This window comes from Saccopteryx leptura, chromosome 2, assembly GCF_036850995.1.
Source record: "Saccopteryx leptura isolate mSacLep1 chromosome 2, mSacLep1_pri_phased_curated, whole genome shotgun sequence".
NCBI lineage: Eukaryota > Metazoa > Chordata > Mammalia > Chiroptera > Emballonuridae > Saccopteryx > Saccopteryx leptura.
In genome coordinates this window covers 258,755,188-258,773,699 of record NC_089504.1, presented here as the reverse complement: position 1 = coordinate 258,773,699, position 18,512 = coordinate 258,755,188, and the positions used below count along the sequence as shown (strand labels likewise).

At 44.5% G+C, this 18,512-nt stretch overlaps 2 protein-coding genes across 4 annotated transcripts; one reads left to right on the top strand and one right to left on the bottom strand.

Annotated features, from left to right (window-relative positions):
* The first annotated feature begins 167 nt into the window (after positions 1 to 167).
* CENPL (centromere protein L) lies at positions 168 to 18,415 on the top strand. 3 transcript variants are annotated; one of them, XM_066371539.1, is made up of 6 exons: positions 180 to 596; positions 4,640 to 4,816; positions 5,764 to 6,015; positions 13,480 to 13,781; positions 13,938 to 14,022; positions 14,730 to 18,415. In XM_066371539.1, the coding sequence occupies exons 2-6, from the start codon at positions 4,643 to 4,645 to the stop codon at positions 14,799 to 14,801; spliced, it is 885 nt and encodes a 294-aa protein (XP_066227636.1). In that variant the 5' UTR covers positions 180 to 596; positions 4,640 to 4,642; the 3' UTR covers positions 14,802 to 18,415. The 3 variants fall into 3 exon arrangements, with proteins under 3 accessions (XP_066227635.1, XP_066227636.1, XP_066227634.1); XM_066371538.1 differs by having other exon boundaries at positions 168 to 261; positions 13,480 to 14,022; XM_066371537.1 differs by having other exon boundaries at positions 13,480 to 14,022.
* Positions 3,816 to 4,265, bottom strand: LOC136393402 (oocyte-expressed protein homolog). The gene is given in 1 exon segment (XM_066366027.1): positions 3,816 to 4,265. A coding segment is annotated over 1 exon segment (450 nt).
* Positions 18,416 to 18,512: the final 97 nt, after the last annotated feature.

Sequence of the window (18,512 nt, the reverse complement as noted above, 5' to 3'; positions counted from 1 at the left end):
AGCAACCGCCAAGCGCTTGAGAGATGGAGGCTGATAATCAGGTCGCTCGAGACGTGCCTTCAGTAAAAATGGCAACCATAGTCGCTTCATTAACTTGAAACCTGCGCCTGGGAGATTTCAAGGAAACTTCCGGCGTCGGCGCAGAGCGGCTCGGGAAACGATTTTAAACTAAGGCGGCGGTTGGGGAACAGTGCGACCGCTTCGACGGCTTGTTCTCGCAGCCGGACTGAGCAGCCGAAGGGCGCAGGGGGAGAGTGCGAGGTGGGACACACTTGTCCCTTGCCCTTCCCCTGCGCGGTGAGAGGCCGACTTGACAGGAGCGAGGGTCGCAGAGCTGGGTGGCCGAGTCGCGGAAATGTCCCTCGGGGCGCAGTCGCAGGACTCCCCTGGCGTCTGAGGGAGCGGAGGTATCCGTAGCCCGCACCCTTGGGTCCCTGATGGACCCGCTTGTCGAGGAGGGCCAGATGTCCCTTAGCTGCCATTTGGGCGTCTTCTGTACTTCAGGGGGTTTCAGCCTCGACAGAGTGTTGGGTCCAGTTCCGAGGAATGAACCGTGAAGCCAGCATGGGTGACAGCGTTCTCACGGCCCTGGACTGGTAAGCTGCGTTGTGTGGGTCCAGGACTGGCAGCGAACCCGGTTCCTCGCCCTGTGCTGTGGCCCTTGTCGCTGCAGGAGTGTGTGTCACCCCGTGTCCCCAGCGCCCGGCCGAGCCCCGGTGGCGACGTAGAAAAGTGACTGAAGTCAGGGACCTTCCTTCACAGACTTGAACACAAGCTACACGTGCAGGAGGAGCTAGCTAATTTTAGATTGGCTTTAAAGTTTTATGAAAATCCTGAGTAATTATCTATTACGTGGGTTTTAAATTTTATTTACTTATTTTATTTAAGTATAGTTGGTATGCAGTCTTATATTAGTTATATTAAGTTTAGATGTGCCGCGTAGGGACCTGACAGTTGCACACTTGGCAATGGGACCACCCCGCTAATTCCAGTAATCCCGGGTCACCGTGCACCTGTATTACTGACTAGAATCCCTTTGCCTTTTTTTGATCGATTCCCGGATCCCTCCCCTCTGGCAGCCATCAGTTTGATCTCGTTCTGTGAGTCTTTCTGTTTTATCTTCGTTTGAATTCCACATATAAATGAAATCTTATGGTATTTGTCTTTCTCTGACTTATTTCACTCAGCGTAATTAATACCCTTTAGGTCCATCCATGTTGTCACAAATGGCAAAGTTTATTCCTTGTGAGTCGTAGTTCTTTGTATGTATGTACCACTTTATCCACTCGTCTATTACCGTAATTAAAGCATAGTTTGCTTCCATATCTTGGCTGTTTATTGTAAATAATGCAGCAGTTCACACAGGGTGCAGATGTCTTTTTGAGTTAGTGTTTTTGTTTTCTTTGGGTGAATGCCCAGACGTGGGATTGCTCGGTGGTATGGTAGCTCTGCTTTTAGTTTTGGGAAGAACCTCCATACTGTTTTCCATAGAGGCTGCACCAGTCTGCATTCCCACCAACAATTTACGAGGGTTCCCTTTTCTCCACATCTAAGCCTGCGCTTGTTTGTTGACTTGCCGACAGCCCTTCCAGACTGAAATGGCTCTCAACCATTCAGTAGGTGATGCCGTGGCCTAAGTTCCTGTTTGCTCTGACCTGCATGCACCCCTGGGACCTCTAGGATAGTGGTGGAGCAGGATGCTCCTCCGCGCTGTGACCGGCTGGCCTCCGCCGTGGGGCACCGTGACTGTGGTTGGGCAGTGTGGCTAGTGGCAGACGACTGGTTTTGCGAGTTACCAGAACTCCCTCTTTTTCTCTCTGTGTTTTTGGCTTTTTCCGGCTCTGGGGGGCGTGTGAAGGAGAGGAGGCAAGTTCGCGATCTCGAGCCCCAGCCGCCTTCCCAGTTATGGCTGTTGGCACTGCTGTGTGTTTGCAGCTTCCCAGCCACCTCTACCGGGTTCTGCTGCCATGGGGAGTGGGGAGGAGAGACGCTTTTTCCAGGAGGCGAAGTGAGTCTGGCCCTTCTTAAGCTCCAGACCACAGTGTGAGTATGAGGAGGTGTATGAAGATGGACCAAAATGAGTAGCGTACCCTGTGGGCGGGTATACTGTTTCCAATGATTTTGATTTTATAGAACATTCTTGAGGGGTTTTGTTAGTCCCATCTAAAGGGCTTTGGAGCTTTTAAAAAATATTTACCCCTGCCTGACCAGGTGGTGGCGCAGTGAATAGAGCGTCAGACTGGGATGTGGAAGGACCCAGGTTCGAGACCCCGAGGTTGCCAGCTTGAGCGCGGGCTCATCTGGCTTGAGCCAAAAAAAGCTCACCAGCTTGGACCCAAGGTCGCTGGCTCGAGCAAGGGGTTACTGCTCGGTCTGCTGAAGGCCCACGGTCAAGGCACATATGAGAAAGCAATCAATGAACAACTAAGGAGTCCCAACAAAAAACTGATGATTGATGCTTCTCATCTCTCTCCGTTCCTGTCTGTCTGTCCCTATCTATCCCTCTCTCTGACTCTCTCTCTGTCCCTGTAAAAATAAATAAATAAATAAAAATTAAAAAAAAAAAATATTTACCCCTTGCCCTGGCCGGTTGGCTCAGTGGTAGAGCATCGGCCTGGCGTGCAGAAGTCCCGGGTTCGATTCCCGGCCAGGGCACACAGGAGAAGCGCCCATTTGCTTCTCTACCCCTCCCCCTCTCCTTCCTCTCTGTCTCTCTCTTCCCCTCCCGCAGCCAAGGCTCCATTGGAGCAAAGATGGCCCGGGCGCTGGGGATGGCTCCTTGGCCTCTGCCCCAGGCGCTAGAGTGGCTCTGGTCGCAACAGAGCGGTGCCTCGAGGGGCAGAGCATCGCCCCCTGGTGGGCAGAGCTTCGCCCCTGGTGGGCGTGCCGGGTGGATCCCGGTCGCGCGCATGCGGGAGTCTGTCTGACTGTCTCTCCCCGTTTCCAGCTTCAGAAAAATACAAAAAAAAAAAAAAAAAAATTTACCCCTGATATTTCATTGTGTATATACACACACACTGCTCCCAGGAATGAGCCACTGATACAGGCAGAAGTGTATAATAGGTTTGTTTTTTTTTGGGGGGGGGGGGGGAGATTTAACAAAACCTTAACTACTTGAAATTGGTTCGGATTCAAGCATGGTCTTAATCATGGCAGAATGGGAAAAGGACACTTTAGATAGAGAGTTATCTATCTAAAGGAGGAGGATAAGGATATTATCTATCTAGGAGGAGGATAAGGATAGCTGAATTATAAAAGATCTTAAGTACAGAACAGAAGAGTAGAATTCATCTCATCACTGTAAAGATTTTTGCACGGGGGTCTAATACTAAAGTGCCTGCTGAAGAATGATATGGAAGAATGTTATGGAAGAAAAGTTGTATATTCTTAGATATGGAAGAAAACATTTATTTGTGGCATTAAGAACCTGGGTTTGGAAGTAGCTTTGGGAATAGATGACAGACCATTGAATGAAAAACGCAACAGAATGTGCTTAAGGACTACATGTTAAAGAATGAAAGTGGGAGACTACTTAAAAGAATTTAAATTCACTTAGAAAATAAACAGGAATTTGAAAATGGACCAGTTAGCTTTTGGAAGGAGAAGGATGGGAAGGAGTTGAATTTAGTTTTATTTTTTAAAATTTATTTTTTTGAAGAAAAAGGAAATTACTACGACAGCACTCACGTTTACATCAAAACAAATCACTATCCATCAAGTAAAAGGAAGTAAGAATGCTGAAACTTAAGGATACTTGCTTCTTTTGAACTTTAGTAGCAGAAGAAGGTCTGTTCTCATAACGCTCCTGAAAAGACTTATGCAACAGGAGGCTGGAGAGTCTGGAGACCTGATGCACGGGCCTTCAAGAACTCCTCAAGTTGTTTCATTTTCTCATCTCGAGCACGTTGTTCCCGGTGCTGTGCGACCAGGCTCAGGAGGCCGCCCTTCACCCGATTTTGCACACGAGGCTGTCCGAAGAGGGTGACTTCGACTAAATTCCCAGAGTTTATTATATCAACCGTCAGCAGGACCTGGTTCATCCACTCTATGTCCGGAACCATGGCTCGGTCAGGGCTGAAGATGGAGTCAGCCAGCCACGCCTCCAGGGTGAACACCGACGGGTCTGTCAGCTCCTGCATAGGAAACCACCAGGGCCGGGTGCGAAGCCGCGGGGGTGCAGGTGGGGGTATCCTCAGCTGTGGGTCCAGGGACGGAGCACACGTTCATTGAGATTCCTGGGCCCCGGCATTTGGCTGGTCGGCCATGGCAGGACCAGCAGACCAGGAGCGAGATCGCATGACTCTTGCTTAATTAAGTCCAATAAGGCTCAGCAGCCTGTGTCCCCTTTGTGGTTTCCCGCCAGCCCTGTCCCTTCCAGCAACTGACACGGCCCAGGCCAAGGAGGCCTGAGGCGCTCCCTCTGAATTTAGTTTTAAATGTACTGTGTCTGTGTTATCTGTAAGATATTCATAAAAGCCTGTAGCCAATGAGAAATACTAGACTTGGTTGGAAAATCAAAACTGGGGGCAGGGAGAGGGAGGGAGAGAAAGTTCTATTATAATGAGGAGAGGAATCATTGAACCTGTGAGCATGAATTAACTTTTTAGTGTTTAGAATTGTGCAATTTCTTTTCCTGTAGACCATGGATTCTTATGATACACCAGAATCGAGTTCCAGACAAAGTACAACCTCAAAGCTTAGCAATTACTTTGTAGATGCCACCCCTCTGCAGAAGCGGTTAGAATCCGTCAGGAAGCAGACTTCATTTGTCCCGAGGTCACCTCAAAGGAGGATTCCCCAGTGTTCACAGTTGCAGGTATGCTTTTTCTTTTCCTTCATTACTCAGTAATTGAGAATATATGTGAACAAAACATTTCCATTTTTGTTACTATTTTTGTAATTTGAGTATTTTCTTAACCCCTCAGGTAATAAAATAAGTGAGAACCAGCCAAAAGAAACAATTATTCACACTATTAGTACCTCCTTTGTTATGTCTTTTAAACCCCTATAATCTGGAACATTTCCACAATATTTCTTTGTTTTTTATGACATTGACTTTTTTTTTATTTTTTTATTTTTTTTACAGGGACAGAGAGAGAGTCAGAGAGAGGGATAGATAAGGATAGACAGACAGAAACGGAGAGAGATGAGAAGCATCAATCATCAGTTTTTGTTGCAAGACCTTAGTTGTTCATTGATTGCTTTCTCATATGTACCTTGACCGTGGGCCTTCAGCAGACTGAGTAACCCTTTGCTCGAGCCAGCGACCTTGGGTCCAAGCTGGTGAGCTTTTGCTCAAACCAGGTGAACCCGCGCTCAAGCTGGTGACCTCGGGGTCTCGAACCTGGGTCCTCTGCATCCCAGTCCAACGCTCTATTCACTGCGCCACCGCCTGGTCAGGTGACATTGACATTTTTTAAGAGTCTAGTTTCCTCTTCTCCCCTTTTTAAAAAGCAGATATGTCTCCTTTTGTATTTGTCTTATGTTTCCTCATGATTAAATTGAAGTTGTATATTCTTAGCTGGGAAACTATGTACGTGCTATTGTGTCCTTGGGGAATGACATCTAGTACCACATAGGTGATGTGAATTTTGATCATCCTGTCAAGGAGCTGCTAGTTTGGCTGGAGTGCAAAGATCATGTACCCAGTCATAGATTTATATTAAATAATTAACATGCTATAATTAAATTTTTATTCACTAAAGTTTCCTAATTCTTAAACTTCTTCGATTGTGATTTTTTTTTCTTTTCTTTTTTTTTTAGGAAAATGTTGATCTTCAAAATGTTGCATTCCTTCTGCATAAGCAGTGGACTCTGTATAGTGTAACCCCCCTGCATAAATTCTCCTACAGTAATCTCAAACAGTATTCTAAACTCCTGAGTGCTTTCATTGCTTCTGAGAAGCAGAAGGGACTTGCTGTGGAAGTGGGAGAAGACTTGGATGTTAAAGTGATTTTCTCGGCTCTCCTGGGACTGAAAGGGACACAAAGAGACCCTGACGCGTTTCTTGTCCAGGTATAGAAAACAATACTGACTTCCTCAGGGAAAAGAATCTGCCTTGTCTTAGTTTGGAAACTGGTAATTTTTACTGTTATAATTTAAAATTCTTAGGCTTGTGATTTATAACCTCTTTTATGTCTTATTTGGCCAAATTAAAGTAATTAGATAAGGTCAACTTAAAAAGTTTTTTCTATTACAATACAGTGGGGCAAAAGTAGGTGTACAGTTGTGAGTATGTGAAACAGTTTATTCTCGTATTATTATTTATTAATTATTGTATTTTTTCAATACAAACAACTAAAAACCAACTTCAGTCACACCCTGTATTATCATGCTTCTTTTAGAAAACTTAGAAAATACATAAAGTACAAAGAAAGTTAAAAATCACCTTTTAGCCTGACTGGGCGGTGGCGCAGTGGATAGAGCATCAGATTGGGATGTGGAAAACTCAGGTTTGAGACCCTGAGGTCGCCAGCTTGAGCGAGGGCTCATCTGGTTTGAGCAAAAAGCTCACCAGCTTGCGCCCAAGCTCGCTGGCTTGAGCAAGGGGTTACTTGGTCTGCTGAAGGGCTGCAGTCAAGGTACATATGAGAAAGCAATCAATGAACAATTAAGGTGTTGCAACGTGCAATGAAAAACTAATGATTGATGCTTCTCATCTCTCTGTTCCTGTCTGTCTGTCCCTGTCTTTCCCTCTCTCTGACTCACTCTCTGTAAAAAAAAAGAAAAAAAAAAAATCACCATTTAACATTTTATTATTTTTTTTTTTTTCATTTTTCGAAGCTGGAAACGGGGAGGCAGTCAGACAGACTCCCACATGCGCCCGACCAGGATCCACCCGGCATGCCCACCAGGGGGCAACGCTCTGCCCCTCTGGGGCGTTGCTTTGCCACATCCAGAGCCATTCTAGCGCCTGAGGCAGAGGCCACAGAGCCATCCTCAGTGCCCGGGCCATCTTTGCTCCAATGGAGCCTCGGCTGCAGGAGGGGAAGAGAGAGACAGAGAGGAAGTAGAGGGGGAGGGGTGGAGAAGCAGATGGGGGCTTCTCCTGTGTGCCCTGGCCGAGAATAGAACTTGGGACTCCTGCACGCCAGGCTGACGCTCTACCGCTGAGCCAACCGGCCAGGGCCAACATTTTAGTATACATCTTTTTTGGCAACAGACATTCTGAATAGGCCTATATCTATTAAAGCAATTGAATCAGGAATTAGTAACATTCTAAAACAGAAAGCACCAGGCCCAAATAGGTTCATTGGTGAATTCTACCAAATATTTAAGCAGGAAAGTATACAAATTATCTACATAATTAAATGTATGGAGGGAATACTTTCTAACTTATTCTGTGGGACTAGCATTACTCTAATACCAAAACAGACCAAGATATTGTAAATAAAAAAAATACATACCAGGCCCTGACCTGATAGCTTGGTTGGTTAGAGCAGTGGTCCCCAACCTTTTTTGGGCCACGGACTGCATTAATGTCAGAAAAAAAATTTTTTTTTTTTGTATTTTTCTGAAGCTGGAAACGGGGACAGTCAGACAGACTCCCGCATGCGCCTGACCTGGATCCACCCGGCACGCCCACCAGGGGGCGACGCTCTGCCCCTCCGGGCGTCGCTCCGTTGCGACCAGAGCCACTCCAGCGCCTGGGGCAGAGGCCAAGGAGCCATCCCCAGCGCCTGGGCCATCTTTGCTCCAATGGAGCCTCGGCTGCGGGAGGGGAAGAGAGAGACAGAGAGGAAGGAGAGGGGGAGGGGTGGAGAAGCAGATGGGCGCTTCTCCTGTGTGCCCTGGCCGGGAATCGAACCCGGGACCTCTGCAAGCCAGGCCGACGCTCTACCACTGAGCCAACCGGCCAGGGCCCAGAAAATATTTTCACGGACCAGCCTTTAGAGTGGGACGGATAAATGCACAAAATAAAATTATGTGACCAGCGTAAAAACTGTGGTATTTTTATTTTATTTTATTTTTTTAAATTATTTATTTATTTATTTTAAAATATAATTGTCAAAATTACAATAGTTGGCCCTGTCTCTCTCTTCTCCTCCTGCAGCCAAGGCTCCATTGGAGCAAAGTTGGCCCGGGCGCTGGGGATGGCTCCTTGGCCTCTGCCCCAGGCGCTAGAGTGGCTCTGATTGCAGCAGAGCAACGCCCCAGATGGGCAGAGCATCGCCCCCTGGTGGGCGTGCCGGGTGGATCCCAGTCGGGTGCATGCGGGAGTCTGTTTGACTGCCTCCCCGTTTCCAACTTTAGAAAAATACAAAACAAAACAAAACAAAAAAAACAAAACAAAGTTACGATAGTTATTAGGCTAAGTTAAAGGAGGAACGAGCATGTCCTCATTATTCAGGCTGTATTTAAATTTGTTATTCTGACAGCGTTTCATATTACTTATTCTTTCTCTGCGGACCAGTACCAAATGGCCCACAGACTGGTACCAGTCTGCGGCCTGGGGGTTGGGGAGCACTGGGTTAGAGCACCATCCCAACACGTAAAGGTTATGGGTTGAATCCACGGTTAGGGCACATATGGAAACAGATGGATATTTCTGTTGCTTTCTTTCTCCCTTCCTCTCTCTCTGAAATCAATAATTAAAAAAAAAAAAAGAAATACAGGCCCTGGCTGGTTGGCTCAGTGGTAGAGCGTCGGCCTGGCGTGCAGGAGTCCCATGTTCGATTCCTGGCCAGGGCACACAGGAGAAGCCCCCATCTGCTTCTCCACCCCTCCCCCTCTCCTTCCTCTCTGTCTCTCTCTTCCCCTCCTGCAGCCAAGGCTCCATTGGAGCAAAGTTGGCCCGGGCACTGAGGATGGCTCTGTGGCCTCTGCCTCAGGCGCTAGAATGGCTCTGGTTGCAACAGAGCAACGCCCCAGATGGGCAGAGCATCGCCCCCTGGTGGGCATGCCGGGTGGATCCCAATTGGGCGCGTATGGGAGTCTGTCTGACTGCCTCCCCGTTTCCAACTTCAGAAAAACACAAAAATAAATAAATAAATAAATAAAAAAATTACAAACCAGTATCTCTCATGAACATAGATACATCTGTTTGACTATCTGTGGGGATTTTCACTGTGTGTTATATAACTTGTGGTTCCTTTACCCAGCATGCGTAGTCCAACCTTTTTTTCTCTAATCAATCATATCTTGGGATCTCATATAAAAAGCCAATACTGCATGTCTTGTGTATAACTGTTATTTTGTGTACTCTGTGTATCATATTAGTGTACGTTGTCATATAATGTAAAGAGAAAATTCTACATATAAATAACGCAGCCAACTATCCAAGTGTCATACCAACTAATACACCAAATACACCTTGAACAGTGAAAAATAAAATAAAATTGGCATCATGTTGCACATACTTATTTGCATTATGGTATTTTTAGGGTTAATCAGTATTGAAGATAATTACTCATCATTAGGAATTTTATAGCTCTGTGGGTTTTTTTTTTTTTTTTTTTTCCTGAAGCTGGAAACGGGGAGAGACAGTCAGACAGACTCCCGCATGCGCCCGACGGGGATCCACCCGGCACGCCCACCAGGGGGCGACGCTCTGCCCACCAGGGGGCGATGCTCTGCCCCTCCGGGCGTCGCTTTGCCGCCGACCAGAGCCACTCCAGCGCCTGGGGCAGAGGACAAAGAGCCATCCCCAGCGCCCGGGCCATCTTTGCTCCAATGGAGCCTTGGCTGCGGAAGGGGAAGAGAGAGACAGAGAGGAAGGAGGGGGTGGGGGTGGAGAAGCAAATGGGCGCTTCTCCTATGTGCCCTGGCCGGGAATCGAACCCGGGGCCCCCGCATGCCAGGCTGACGCTCTACCGCTGAGCCAACCGGCCAGGGCCGCTCTGTGGGTTTTTACTACGATTAAATTCCTAGAAGTAGGCCTGACCTGTGGTGGCTCAGTGGATAAAACGTTGACCTAGCATGCTGAGGTCGCCAGTTCGAAACCCAGGGCTTGCCTGGTCAAGGCACATATGGGAGTTGATGCTTTCTGCTACTCCTCACCTTCTCTCTTTCTCTCTCTCCCTTCTCTAAAATGAATAAATAAAATCTTAAAAATAATTTTTTTTTAATTCCTAGAAGTAGAATTTTAACAAAAAAAAATAAAAGTGTAACATTGTTATATCATGTCAGGTTACTCTCAGAAATATAACATTTTATATTCTTTCTATATGCAGTGTATGGAAATAATATACACTGTTACTTTTGATTCATTGACTAACTTTTGATTCATTAAGAAACTGGATTTAGCCTGGCCTGTATTGGCACAGTGGATAAAGCATTGGCCTGGAATGCTGAGGTCGCTGGTTTGAAACCCGGGCTTGCCGGGTCCAGGCACAAATGAGAGTTGATGCTTCCTGCTCCTCCCCCCCTTCTCTCTTCTATCTAAAATGAATTAAAAAACAAACAAACTGAAATTTATTTTATTCATGCTTGTTACTTCTGAGTTAACTCACCTTAGTCATTGATAAATCAAATTCTGAAACAATTGAACAGTCCTTATTTTGTTTGTTTATGTATAAATCAGGGGTCAGCGAACCTGCAGCCAAGTCTGACCTGCTGCTTATTTCTATAAATGACGTTTTATTAAAACAGAGCTGCTTTCATTTGTTTTTGAATTGTGTATGGCTGCTTTTTGTGTTGTAACAGCAGCTCTGAGTACTTGCTGTGGCCCACAAATACTTACTGCCGGTGGCCCGAAATATTTACTGTCTGGTACTTCACGGAAAACGTTTGCAGAGCTGTGGTATAGGTCCTGGCCCTGGCAAGGATCTCAAGATTCCTAGAATTAGGTTCAGCCGTATATAACAGAAAACTTAAATAATAGTACATTAACCAAGATAGAGGTTTGTTTGTCTTACAAGAGAGGTGTCCATAGGTAAGCTGTTCAAAGCTGGTATATGCTTTGTTATATTATTGATAACCTAGGCTTCTCTCTCTTCTCTTTTGTCCTTTGTGTGTGGCTCTTATCCTTAAGGTCATTTTATAATCTCAAATGGCTCTTGGAGCTCTAAATATTAGATGCAACTTCCCAGCAGGATGTAGAAGTAAGGTGGGAAGGGCAAGTAGGATGCCTTCCCCTGAGTAAATCTGTAATGAGACCCAGCAATTTCTCTGTAAGTCCCAGTGGGAAAGGAGACTGGGAATTTTTTTTTTAAGTTGGTAATTTGCCACCCCCAAGTTAAAGCACAGTTTTATTGTGGCAGGAAAATGGACCAACAATTAGTCTGTGCTAAATGGTGTGGGTTTTGCCTGTCTTCAGGCAAGCAAGTGTTATGGCGAGGAAGAGAAATGACCTGAGTCTCTAGTGTAGTGCCCTAATAGTTTTCAAGTTAAATCTCATTTCTTGAGAGGGTGATAGGACTTTAAAGTTTTTGTTGGGGTTTTTTTTTTGTGTGTGTGATAGAGACAGAGAGAGGGACAGATAGGGACAGACAGACAGGAAGGGAGAAATGAGAAGCATCAATTCTTTGTTGAGGCACCTTAGTCGTTTGTTGATTGCTTCCTCACATGTGCCTTGACTGGGGGGCTATAGCAGACCGAGTGACCCATTGCTCAAGCCAGCGACCTTGGGCTCAAGATGGCGAGCCTTGCTCAAACCAGATGAGCCCGCGCTCAAGCTGGCAACTTCGGGATTTTAAATCTGGGTCCTCTGCGTCCCAGTCTAATGTTCTATCCACTGTGCCACCACCTGGTCAGGCAGGACTTTTAAATTTTAAAAGTGTGATAGACATAATAGATCTGGGCTTTCAGGTATTTGAGACTCCAATAATCTCTTGAACAAGAAGGAGAACTATGGTAAAAGTAACTGTTAAGTGATCATTTCTAAAGGGATATAATATTGGGATATCCTGGTCAACTTTAAAACATCTATGAATATCTGGAAGGCACATTTTGTATCAAGTCATTTACAAACTTTCAAGTTTAAAGGGTAAGTCAATCTGCTGGAAAATATAATCAAGATTATAAAAGATCTCAGTGGATTGACACAATGGGCTAAATTGAAAGAGATTGAAATTTTTTTTTTTTTTCATTTTTCCGAAGCTGGAAACGGGGAGGCAGTCAGACAGACTCCCCGCATGCGCCCGACCGGGATCCACCCGGCATGCCCACCAGGGGGCGATGCTCTGTCTCTCTGGGGCGTCACTCTGTTGCAACCAGAGCCATTCTAGCGCCTGAGGCAGAGGCCACAGAGCCATCCTCAGCGCTTGGGCCATCTTTGCTCCAATGGAGCCTGGGCTGTGGGAGGGGAAGAGAGAGACAGAGAGGAAGGAGAAGGGGAGGGGTGGAGAAGCAGATGGGTGCTTCTCCTGTGTGCCCTGGCCAGGAATCGAACCCAGGACTCCTGCACGCCAGGCTGACGCTCTACCACTGAGCCAACCGGCCAGGGCGAGATTGAAATTTTTATTAGTGTTTATTGTCTTAATGTAGGTTGGGGGAAAGGAATTTACATATTAACAGCAAAATTGAATATATAGGGCTAATTTATGTAAGGCTGTCGCTAAAAACCAGAGACCTGCTGCAATCTAACATTAACAGGAGTATAATCTAGTTAAAGATGATGACAGTACTATAATCAGATCTTTTTGAAGAAATTATGTTCACTTATGTTCACCCATAGAGCAGAATTTCAATGGAAATTCATAGAGCAGAGAAGAGTGACCAGGATTATGTGAGACTTATATGTATGTCATAGGAGGAATGGTCAAATATACTGGAGATATTGAACTTGGCAGTACATATGAAAGGGATCATCAGTATTTGAAGGGCTTTTCCTGTAGAGGAGACATTAGACTTTGATTTGTTCTTCATGCGTATAAGGGAGAAAGCAGGACCAGTGGGGCCATCGGGACTATAGAACCTCACATGGAAGAACATTTGAAGTTGATAGAAAGATCTGCCTTAGGAAATACTGAGGTCTTCCTCAATATGAGAGTTCAAGCACATTGCACATGACCTTTTAATGTCCCATCTAAAGTTGAGACATTTTTTACGATACTGTACCTGGCTGTACCATATTTACATCCTTTATTTTTCATTTTGGTTGTATGAAGATCTTGACATATACCATGTCTCTACTGTAAGAATATTAGGACAAAGGTCGGTGAATTGGATAAATTCTAATAATGATTAGGTACGCTATTCTGTGTTTTTTTTTTTTTTTTACTTTTATTAATTTTTAGAGAGGAGAGAGAATGAGAGAATGAGAGAGAGAGAGAGAGAGAGAGAGAGAGAGAAGGGGGAGGGAGGAGCAGGAAGCATCAACTCCCATATGTGCCTTGACCAGGCAAGCCCAGGGTTTGAACCGGCGACCTCAGCATTCCAGGTCGACGCTTTATCCACTGCGCCACCACAGGTCAGGCTGTCTGTGTTTTTTGTAAGTAATACCACATATCTTATTTATGAATGTACTAATTAATTTGAGATGATATAATTTAGGAGTAAATGTACTTTTGCACTTAATGAACCTGTTCTTCTTTGTAGATTCTGTCAAAATCTCAGTTGCCATCTGAGAACGGAGAAGGTAAAGTGTTGTGGACGGGTTGGTTCTGCTGCATATTTGGAGACAGCCTCCTGGAGTCCGTTTCAGAAGATTTCACCTGTCTACCCTTATTCCTCACCAATGGAGCAGAGACGAATACAGCCATGGTTGGAAGCTGGTTTGAGAAAACCTTTGACTGTTATTTCAGTCGCTTAGCAATCAGTGCGTTCAATCTCTCCTGGATGGCAGCTATGTGGACTGCATGCAGAATGGACCACTATGCAGCTACCACCGAATTTCTCTGGTCTGTACCCTGTAGCCCTCAAAGTCTGGATATTTCTTATGCCATACATCCAGAGGATGCCAAAGCCTTCTGGGACAGTGTCCACAAAGCACCTGGGGAAGTGACCCAGGAGGAAGTTGACTTATTCATGGGCTGCCTTTGTTCACATTTCTATAGGCATTTCAAAATCCATTTATCAGCCACAAGATTGGTTCGTGTTTCAACATCTGTAGCTTCAGCACATACTGATGGGAAAATAAAGGTTAGTTAAGTAATTATTCCTTATTGTTGCATAGTTTTCAAAATGTATGGTGATTGCATTTTCCACATGGAAGAAATACATTGAATGTCTGCCAATTCAAGATAGTAGAGAGATTTTATTCTATGCTTTACAGAAGATTTACTAAAAATTCTTTTTCTTTTAAGATTTTATTCATTTTTAAAGAGAGAGAGAGAGAGAGAGAGAAGGGGGGAGGGGCAGGAAGCATCAACTCCCAACACTATTGCCTCTCAAAGGTTCAAAATTAATGTATTAACCAGGTTTCTGCTATCTGCTTCGTTTGTACAAGGCACTTTTGGAATTGTATATCCCTTTGAGAAGAAGGAAGCTGTGGAACCTCTTTCTAGAAAATGTAGATACTTAATTTGCTTATTAGTTCAAAGGGTTCATAGATGCTCTTTCCTCCCTTTAGGCAGGTAGTTAGCCCAAGCATGGAAGCCAGGATAAAGAAGAACGCTAGTCTAATTACTGCTAAACACTATTGAATATAGTTGTAAATTTATTAAACTTAGCAGTCTTCATTAGATAAAATTTATTTGAGTTAGAGCAACAGTGGTTTGGGTTCATATTCATATCTTTGCTTGCAGCTATGGAATGTAAAATATGCCTGGAATATTTATCAAATACAAACTGCATTGTTACCATAATTCTATTTTAATTTTAAATGTCCTTTAATTTTTTCTTTTCAGATTCTGTGTCATAAATACCTTATTGGAGTGTTGGCATATTTGACAGAACTGGCAATTTTTCAAATTGAGTGAGCCATTGTGGGGACTATAAATTATAGATTATATACTTTTTTTTCATGGGTTATTTGCCTAATTGCTATGCTGAGAAGGGACTGCAGGAGAAATGGCCTTCTATCTCTGCATCTGTTTGGTCACAATGCCTTTGGAAGTGCCCAGATGGAAGCCAAGAAGGATCTAGAAGACTAGAAGGGGTAGGAGATGAACCACAGCCTGGTGCCCACGCGACAGTCAAGGTGATCCGGGATGCCAGTCTCCAGAAAATGCTGAGTTGTTATTATTTGTTTGCCAATTTTCTAAAAAAACATGTAATGTTTATTATGTCAAATTTTTAGGTTTCAAACGAGATATTGCCAATATTCAGTATTTCTAATTTAGGTCTCTAAAACCTTTAGTCCTTGGTAAGCATTTTAGACTTGCCTTTAGAGAGAATTTTTGTCTTGTAAAGACAGTTTGTTAGTACTGGTTAATGTGGAGAACTGGCCATCAAACATCCTCTGCAGAGGAAACTAAAGATGGATATAGAGTTATTTAAGCCATTAGTATGCTTCTGTTTTTAATATTATTCCATTCCTATTGCATTGTTGAATTAAATACTTTTAAAATGAAGCAGTGTGTTTATCAGTGTCTTGGTGACAGATCTTCAATGTCTCAGGAATTGGAAATAATGGGCTTTTTCTCTAGCGCAGGGGTTACAAACCAACAGTTCTAGAGAGTCGTACAAATGGTGCATTTGGAAGGCACCTGGGGACTTCTTGTGAGGGTTAGAGATTTTCTTGTTTAATTCATGTCCCTAATTTTCCTCTAGCACAGTGCTTGGTAAATATCTGTAGAGGAAATGAGTGAATTTTAACCAACTCTCGCATTTACAGGTGAAAACTAGGAAATTTACTAACTTTAGAGACTCGTCTAAAAGGTTATTTTAAATCTTTGCATTTTACTAACAGCATAGGAAGGTTTTGTTTTACTGTAGAAACCATGTTTTTGCTTTTGTTTCTTAAAATATTTTATTTTATTTATTGATTTTAGAGAGATGAGAGAAAGGGGGAAGGGAGGAGCAGGAAGTATCAACTCGTAGTAGTTGCTTCCCATATGTGCCCTGATGGGGTGAGCTGGGGCTTCGAACTGGCAACCTCAGCATTCCAGGTCGATGCTTTATCCACTGTGCCACCACAGGTCAGCCGAAACCACATTTTTAAAACTCTTGTTTGGAAGAAAGTAACTTTAATAGGGTATCATTCTAGAAACAAGATTAGGTTCTGGAGTGTGGTATGATTTCACAGTTTTAGGAAGAGCGGAGGTCAGGACAGACATTCATTCATTGAACTAGTATTAAGCGCCTGCTGTGTATATGGAATTGTACTGGGTGAGGGGAATAGAGCAGTGAAAGCAGAAAAGCCCTCTGTCCTGTGGAAATGATGCTCTAATGGAGGGAGGCAAGCGATAAGTAATTCCCCAGGGAGATCAGTGTTGTGGAGAAAGGCAGTGCGACAGGATGGTGACTCGGCCAGGCCTGCTGTACACATAATGGTCAGATCAGGCCTCTCTGGGAAGGGGCAGGGCTGAGTCCTGAGTGATGAGTGGGAGCGGCCGCCTGGAGATGTGAGGGCGGTTGTGCTAGGCAGGTGGCACTGCAGGCGTGAAGGCTTTGGAACAGCTAGTGTGGCTTGTTTGAGGAGCACAGGGAGCTGCGTGGCTGGAGCACGGGTAAGAGTGGAGCGGTGTGAGACAGAACTGAGGCTGTGCAGCTGGGACTTCTTACACAGGGTCTCCCAGCTTGTGGCTGGGCACGTGGCTGTCTAGAATGAGTTTAAAAAAAAAAGAATGACAGTTTCCAATCTTTCTCATGGGTATCTGAGTTCTGACTCATGGTAGTAAGTGGAAGTGTTAGGTAGAGCTTCCAGGAACCTTCCTTAGAACTCGGCAAGCATATACCCCTTGCCCTTTGCTTCCGACTTTGCTGCTTGGACACATATAATGACTGATACTCCAGCTGCTCTTTTAGGTCACAGTTGAGGGTCAGGTCCTAATGATTGGGGGTCGTAGCCTGCAGGGAGTGTGTGCCCTGAGGACTTCTTGAAGCCTATCCACAGTACCCACCTTGGGTGGCCTTCCTCCAGACTTAGGTGTCAGAGAAGTAAACATCCATCTTATTTAAGCTATTGTTCTGGGTCCCTTGCTCATAACCAAACCTAATCCTGATACAGAGAGGCGGGATTCACATCATCTGAAGTTTTTTTTTTTTCTTTTTTCTTTTTTTGTATTTTTCTGAAGTTGGAAACGGGGAGGCAGTCAGACAGACTCCCGCATGCGCCCAACCAGGATCCACCCGGCATGCCCACCAGGGGGCGATGCTCTGCCCATCTGGGGCATTGCTCTGTTGCAACCAGAGCCATTCTAGCACCTGAGGCAGAGGCCATGGAGCCATCCTCAGCGCCCGGGTCAACTTTGCTCTAATGGAGCCTTGGCTGCGGGAGTGGAAGAGAGAGACAGAGAGGAAGTAGAGGGGGAGGGGTGGAGAAGCAGATGGGCACTTCTCCTGTGTGCCCTGGCCGGGAATTGAACCCGGGACTCCTGCACGCCAGGCCGACGCTCTACCACTGAGCCAACTGGCCAGGGCTCTTCTGAAGTTTTTATAGGTACTGTGAAGGGATTGAGTTTTATTCTAAATGCAATGGGAAGACACTGAAGTTTTAAAGCAGGAGAGTAATGTGACCCACGTTGTATTTTCTAAGATATAGAATGTGTTGTAGGTGGACAAGAGTGGAAGAGGGAACCAGTTAAAAGATTGTTAGAAATGGTATACCCTCTATGGAGAAGTTAACCTCTATGGTTAAATTAGCAATGCCTATTGAAATTATGTGTGATTTACCCTTTGACCACCAATCCTACTTCTAGGATTCTATCGGCAAAAATACAAAGCGAAGCCTGCACAAGGCTATTTATTACAACAGTAAGGCTAACAACAATCTGAATGCCCAGCAGAAAGGATTGGTTGAATAACTTCAATGTAACTCCCAGTGAATTAGTACTATTCAACTATTAAAAAGGTTTGAGGAAGGTACATAATACTGGTGATCTCTAGGATCTATTATGTGAAAGAGCAAAATGTGGGTAGATTGTATAGTATGCAGTCTTTTATGGAAGGAATGGGGGAATATGTGTGTTTCCTTACGTTTTAAAAAAAAAATGGAAGGACAACCAAAAACTAATAAAAGTGGTTACTAATAAGGGACAGGAAGAAACTGGGTAAAAGGGTACAGGAATGAGAATGTTAAGGCTTATCTGAATGTTCCCTGTTTATAGTTTGGAACCATATAAGTGGTTTATATAATTATGAAACAAAATTAGATTCAAAACATGAACAAAGCAATCCTTAAAAATTGAAAACAAATTAACTTAAACATATTAAGTTCATTATATAATCACATGAATTAGTTATTGTATTTTTTTCTTTTTCTTTACAGAGACAGAGAGAGAGAGAGTCAGAGAGAGGGATAAGATAGGGTCAGACAGACAGGAACAGAGAAATGAGAAGCATCAATCATTAGTTTTTCGTTATGCGTTGCAACACTTTAGTTGTTCATTGATTGCTTTCTCATATGTGCCTTGACTGCGGGCCTTCAGCATACCGAGTAACCCCTTGCTTGAGCCAGCGACCTTGGGCTCAAGCTGGTGAGCTTTTTTTTTTTTTTTTGCTCAAACCAGATGAGCCCGCACTCAAGC

Bases quoted from the DNA above. Each gene is read 5' to 3' on its own strand.
- CENPL (XM_066371538.1), top strand. From the start codon at position 4,643: ATGGATTCTTATGATACACCAGAATCGAGTTCCAGACAAAGTACAACC. The intron at 6,016-13,479 runs GTATAGAAAACA...TCTTCTTTGTAG, and splicing joins CTGACGCGTTTCTTGTCCAG to ATTCTGTCAAAATCTCAGTT. The intron at 14,023-14,729 runs GTTAGTTAAGTA...TTTTCTTTTCAG, and splicing joins ATACTGATGGGAAAATAAAG to ATTCTGTGTCATAAATACCT.